The sequence below is a fragment of the Dermacentor silvarum genome, chromosome 6, assembly GCF_013339745.2.
Source record: "Dermacentor silvarum isolate Dsil-2018 chromosome 6, BIME_Dsil_1.4, whole genome shotgun sequence".
Taxonomy (NCBI): Eukaryota; Metazoa; Arthropoda; class Arachnida; order Ixodida; family Ixodidae; genus Dermacentor; species Dermacentor silvarum.
The window spans coordinates 130020999-130027583 of record NC_051159.1 but is presented as its reverse complement, the minus strand read 5'-3'; the positions used below and the strand labels follow the sequence as shown (position 1 = coordinate 130027583).

General features: G+C 46.8%; 1 protein-coding gene across 1 annotated transcript in view; it reads right to left on the bottom strand.

The window, feature by feature from the left end:
- LOC119456886 (proliferation-associated protein 2G4) overlaps positions 1-3685 on the bottom strand; it is a 24490-nt gene extending 20805 nt beyond the window's left edge. Inside the window, exon 1 of the mRNA XM_037718701.2 lies at positions 3632-3685. Within this exon, the coding sequence (XP_037574629.1) occupies positions 3632-3685 (54 nt within the window). The remainder of the gene's footprint in view (positions 1-3631) is intronic.
- Between the last annotated feature and the right edge of the window lie 2900 nt (positions 3686-6585).

The window sequence follows — 6585 nt, the reverse complement described above, 5'->3', positions numbered from 1 at the left end:
ACACGGTTTTCCAGCAAGGCTGCAGCTCTTTCTTTACGGACGACGCTCGTGAAGGTGTCCAGGAAGGCGGCTCGGAAGAGGTCCCAGGTTGTTAGTGAACGTTCCCTATTCTCGAACCAGGTTCTGGCGCCGTCTTCAAGAGAGAAGTAAACATGGCGCAGCTTTTCGTCGCAGTCCCACTTGTTGAACGTAGCGACCCGGTCGTATGCCTCCAGCCAGCTTTCGGCGTCTTCACATGGCGAACCGCGGAAAGTCGGCGGCTCCCTGGATTGTTGCATCACGACCGCAGATGTTGGCACAGGGGCTGTCATGGTAGCTGCTGCCGAGGTCATGACTTTTGTCCTCTTGGTCTTCTCAGGTAGGGGTTCGTACTCCGGTGGCAGGTTCAGTAGCCTGCGACTAGCTCGCTGGTCGGGGTAGGCGTCGACGTCTTCTAGACGGTGTGGGCTTGGCTCACGGCTGGACGGGGGGGTCCGGTACAAGGACATAAAAGCACCTCCACCAGATGTCACGTAGTAGTGACGATGAAGCAAACAGTCGTAAAACTGGGAATGACGAAACTGATTCTTTATTGGGCGAACCTGTGCCCACAAAAGCAAGTTACACTTGAAGCACAACGATAGCGGCGAACACAGTCGGCGATCGTCGGAATCTGATCAGCGGCGAAACGCGTCGGCTTTTATACCTGAGTCATCGAAGGTTCCAGATTAATCCCTGATGCCCGAGTGTCTTCCAGAAAGTTCTAGATAATTCGCATCGGTCACACAATCAGATAACATAAGCGTCTGTGAAAACAGGCAACGGAAAGAAGCATCGATAACGTTCTAGAAACCTCCGACACAGGCGCGTCCTGCGCCGAGCGATAACGTTTAACATTTGTTAGCCGGTGGAAAGCGGCCACCGGTGAAAGATAAAGATGTATACGTGTCAATATCTACCCAGCCTCCCAAAGTAGCCACAAAATGTACGAATTTCGACCATTATGTATAGTTGCATACTACTAAATTGCTAATGTTCAGTCATAAGGTAAATCTGCTTTCAAAAAAGTTTTGAAGGTGGTGAAAGAAGGGGTGCCACAGATATCAAGAAAATAATGAAAAAGTTAAATTTTGATGGTGCCTATGTCGCCTTCTTGGAGCAGCACAAGACACCGTATAATGATAACCATGGCTGGATTGGAGTAAGTGTGCGTTCCAGTCCAGTCGTGTCTGCAACATGTCAAACCTCCTCCTCCTATTCCACTGCTCATGCGTGATGCGCTAAAGGTAAATCACCATTATAAAATGCATATGTACCTAACAAAAGGTGTGTACTTATTGTAAACTTAATGCATGCTATTTCCCTGGTGTCTTGTCCGAAGTATTCTTTAAAATTCATTTTAGAATTTATAGGTTAGCAGGTATGCATTTGGCAACTGACATATCTCTGGGAAATCTGAACATACCAGTTGTTTCTAATGCATGAAGACAGCCACTGATCTGGGCACATGACTTTGAGGCCTGTTGATGTAGCTAAACTGAATCGTTGTCGTTATGAATATAAATTGTGATTGTGACACCACCATGCTGCTGCTGCTGAATTAGTTACAGCCCAAGAAAAATGTGGTGCTGTAGATAAGTGGCCCGATGCACAGCTTTCGAGATCTTTAGTGCTGTGCTACACTAAGGCTACACCGAATACAGTAGAACCCCGCTGATACATTTTTCACGGGACTGTAAAAAAACACACGTAAGAGCCAGGAAACGCAAGAGCCAAGAAATAGGGAAAATTGAGAAATTAGAGTAGTGTTGAACTGCACACAATATTCTTTTAATTCTTACTTGTGAAAAAAATTTGTAGTTTCGCCCGAAAGCCGAAGCATCGATTGCGATAGCAAATTAGTAGACAGCTATACAATGTAAGGATAGTAGTTTTATCGTCTGTATAAACTTGTAAACATTAGCTTATTAACTATATTAACAAGCATGGTGTCAGCGCCCACAGGCAAACATGAACACATCACACTCGATGAGTGCGAACACGCGCTGTTTACGCGATGTTTACGCGTAAACAGCGCGTGATCGGCATCATAGCAAAACCCAGGGCTTGCCGTGCTAAGAGCTTATCGTTTCGTTTCCTAAAGGTACAACGCTTTGATACCGAAGTTTTATCCTTTCCTTCGTTTGTGTTCAAGTTCGTTTTATCGGAACAGCGGTCTCGAATTACTACAAGTGCACTTGATGACATGCTGCTTCCGAGAGGCACTCAAAACACTTAAGTATGATCGCAGAATTCAGAATTGACTTCTTGAGAAAAATTAATTGCTTAGAAAATTTTTGTATTCGAAGCAAAACCACCGTTGTGAGCCGTTACGATTTTTTTTTTTTTTTTTCGGGGCAGAACCGGAACGGAACTTCATTCAGTGGAACGAAACTAACACCAGAACGAGAATTATTTTGTCCCGACACCCTGATTAAAGCATTTATAACTTGTAAAAATGTTACAATATGAATATCCATTTATCCCACTGTAGTTCATGATTGCATGTCGTACTGTGTTAGGCTTTGTTGACACTTTGTTGACCATTGTGTGTTTGTCTCTGTGCAGGTGGAGTGCATGTGAAAGGGTCGTGAACAGCTGGACATTGTCATTCTCACTTTTTTTTTCACCAACAAGCACATGCTCACTGAAGACCGAGCCTTGTTTGAGCCAGCCAGCAACTTCAAACCCCAATCTGAATTCCTGGGCCCGTGGTCTGGCTCCGAGGTGGATTAAATGGTTTTGCAAACACTGCCTGAACTCCTCACGAGAAATGCGTCTGGTGTAATTCCAAAGCGACTTTGCATCACCTCCATGTATGCAGTAAACCACCACTACAACATAATTTTGTTGCTCTCCTAAATATTCCCCAATACACCTGTTCTCCATTCGTGTATCGTGGTGCCGAGAAAGCATTCCACTCATGACTGCGACATCCTCGGTTCGATTCACGTGTTCTAATGCGAAAGCATTATAGTATGCCCCATTACACAAAAATCCGTCGTATTCTGCGTGGCTGAACTATGGTCCCAAAAATGGCCGATGGCACAAAGAGTAAAATCCCGTCAAAAAATGCCTGGATTGACGTCAAATTTCTCAGGGAGGTTCCTGTAAACAAAGTAAATTAATGGCTTTGAAAAGAACATTTCGGTCTCGGTGGGAATCGAACCCGGGTCTCCGGGGTGCAGGACAAGCACGCTTCCCTGACGTCACGGCAGCTGCACGGTTCTGGCTGACTAAAGGTGTGCCTAGTGTGTGTGTGTACACCATTGTACACGTCACGTCACTAAAAGTATGGCCTAGTGTGTGGGTTGTTGGGCACGTGATGACGCACCCAATGGGAATGAGGTGGTGCCACATCAGGTGTATAAAAATTGGTTGAGATTTAACTCTTGTAAACCTAGTTATCACGAGCGAAAGGTCTGTTTGGCTTGGTTTTGTAAAGACTATGCACACATTGTTTTATTAATGCATGCTTCCGCGCTTGGTAAGCTTCTCTATAACGTGCTAATCTAGCCTCCCTTTGCTCCGGTGTTTCAGCAGCCAACTTTGCTTTTGCTTGAGATTTTGCAGCCTGCCGTCTAGCTATATCTACTAGATGATTTGATTCAACCTGTCGCTTGCGCTGAAGTTCACGCACAGACGGCCCAGCCGGCATGCCATCCATGGTGAGACTGTGCAACCAAGTGCCGGCGAAGCAGCCAGTAAACCCTCGCTTAACCATGTGGTACCGCAGCTGCGACACTTTTCTGCTGTGGATCACGAGGCGTGACGTCACACCTGCCACACTTGCACTCCATTGGCTCAAGGTCATTGCGACGCAATGACTAACCTTGCAAGACGTGACGTAGTAGAGCTTTCGCTCTAAAATAAGTAGCATTCAAGTCCAATTGAACGCCGCTGAGTAGTCCTTCGCGTACACCATTGAATAATGACACATTGTTACTGCTAATTCGTTTTATTGTAAAATGTCCATTTGCAGGTTGTACTGAATCATCTTTATGGCTGGGCGGAACACATGCTGAATGGGCCACGATGTACTGTTTTAAGCGGTGGTTCTCGCCGCTAAACTATATGCGTACAGCCATTTCTGGTTTGTGCACACGGCGTCGTGCATGCAGCGTTGCTCTTAGGAGATAGTTTCACTTCCACGAGATATTTGGTGCTGTGCCAAGCTCGTTATCTTCGCACAATGCCAAGAGCACTGTCCGCTGTATACTTCAGCGCATCCAGCTCCGATTCTCTTGAAAACGGAATTACCATCTCCGAAAGTCATCGCCTAAAAATACCACCCCATGACATCCCTTGGTGCAGCGTACCAAGCAGTCACTGATAGATCAGATGATTGCGTCGAGTAGTCATGCTACACGGAAAGTAAACATTGCATGCATGCGTGTGTTTGCAGTTCTGAGTCTCATTTTCTGGGTTTTTCTTCTCATTGGGGAATTCGAAAATCCGCTTAACTTGATCTTCCGCGGCCCGCTTTTACTGTACATACAAAGCGGACTAATTGTATCCTCCACTTGATGTAAGAGCTTGACTGGTGAAACTGGTGTTTCTTCTGATTTGATGAGATGATAAGCACTGTGAACGACAAGCTCCATGCTAAACTGGTTGATCCCGAATGATCCGTTTGCATGGAAAAAATTGGCTGTGGCTTAACTCAGTTATGCCTGGGTGTGCGTAGCGAGAGGTACGGTTAATCTTATTGTTTAGCTTGGTTCTCTCTACGGTTGCATCTTTATCGTTTAGCTTTGTACGTCTGAGTGTTAAGGTTTGGTTGTTACCTCTCGTTAAGTTATGGTTACATTAAAGACGACATTTTTAAAGTTTAACACATTTATTGTGCAAGTCTTCATCTTGTTTCTCAATTGCCACAAAGACGGCCCGATGTTGAGGCGGGAGAATAAGGGGTTGTCGTCCAGTGACGAACACGTTTCGGGTGCTATCCTCATCTGAATCCACTCGCCTGGCCGCTTCATACTTATGACGCTTCTCGAGGCGGGCGGCTCGTTCTTAGTCCGTCTTCTCGGCTCGCTGCCTCGCTTGGTTTCGTTCCGACGAAGCCTGGCTTCTTTCAGTCTCTCCGACTCACTTTCCGTATCTGCCGACGAATCCTACTGAGCCGCCCCTTCTATATATACGATGCAACGCCGGCTCCTCTGTTGCAACGCGGTTTCACGGCTTCTCTGACGTCATGCTAGATGTCGCAGCGAGCGGTGCTGCCAGCTGCGGCGGTTGCTAGGCAGTGGCTCAGCTCGCAGTGCGGCCACCAGCCACAGTCGTTGCAACGCGGTTTCACCGGCTCCTTCTCTGACGTCATGCCAGATGGAGCGGCGTTGCCAGCTGCGGCGGTCGCTAGGCAACGGCTCAGCTCGCGGTGCGGCCACCGGCCACAGAGAAACGGCGAGAATACGGCCAATGTAGCTTTCGCTACAATAATGCAAGGTGGGACTTCTGGCTGCGCAGAAAAGAAATCTATTGACCTTTTTCGCGGCCATCCCGTGGGCGCTGCCATGTTTGGTCACGTGGTGACGCGTCCATCGCTTGCCTCAACTGCCTCCGTTGCCTGCTTGTTTACAATGGAAGTGTATGACGCCGGCGCGGCTTAGAAAGCCTCTGTTTTGGGAGATATCGTAGACGGTAGCTGGGTGGACGACACGAAGCTTTGACCACATCTTCAGAGAACATGTGAAAGTGCTTTCGAAGCTCATTAAGCTTTGTCCTAACGGCGCGAGCAGCGTATATAAGGTGTTTGTTATAAAAGCGGGGCTGAATATGTATTTCAATCAATCCAAACATTCCGCTCATGAATCAGGATTAGTGTTTCGCTCTTTGTTCTTTATTTGGCAAATATTTTGAAGCAGCGGCTTGCCAGTTTCTGACTCAGTGAAGTTCCTCGGTGCAGTCACTGTCTGATTATTTTCTGCCTAAACGCTCGCGGGTGTGCTAAGTTCCGATAGATTTGTTCTTGCTGCGCGCAAGGCTTGGAACTTAGCTGTTTTGTACATTGTAATACTTTGTAGCAACTATATATTACGGCTAGTAACTCGCTTACTCTTGTGAACCGTCACGAAACATTCAGCTTCGACCATTCGTGTGCCATCGGTGTAGTCCTTCATTTATTGTGCGTATATAGTGTGTATATTCATGTGTGCGCCCATTCACTTATTCTTGATACGTCGGCGATAGAGTGGGCGTAAGTTTTCTGCCATTTGGGATAGGTGCGTATAAATAACGTGCGCGAAGCTTACTATGACAGGAAGCAGCGCTACTCCCTTCGTCATTGTTTAACGAGTGGTACTCACTCTTGCCGACGTTCTGTTGCTGAAGCCCTTTCTTTGAAGGTTAGCGATACAATGCTGGCGGATGAGCAAATTTCTGTATCTTCGAGGAAAGCCGTACCTCTCGAAGTGCCGGTAACACGTTCGGACAGTTGCAGCAGCGGTCCGCGAACTTGGCCACACAGATTCATTCCATTCTTTAACATTCCAGTCCCTATTTTTGCAGCCAACTACTGCACACGTCTTCAATCCACATGATTCAAACTAGCATGATTAGAGCACA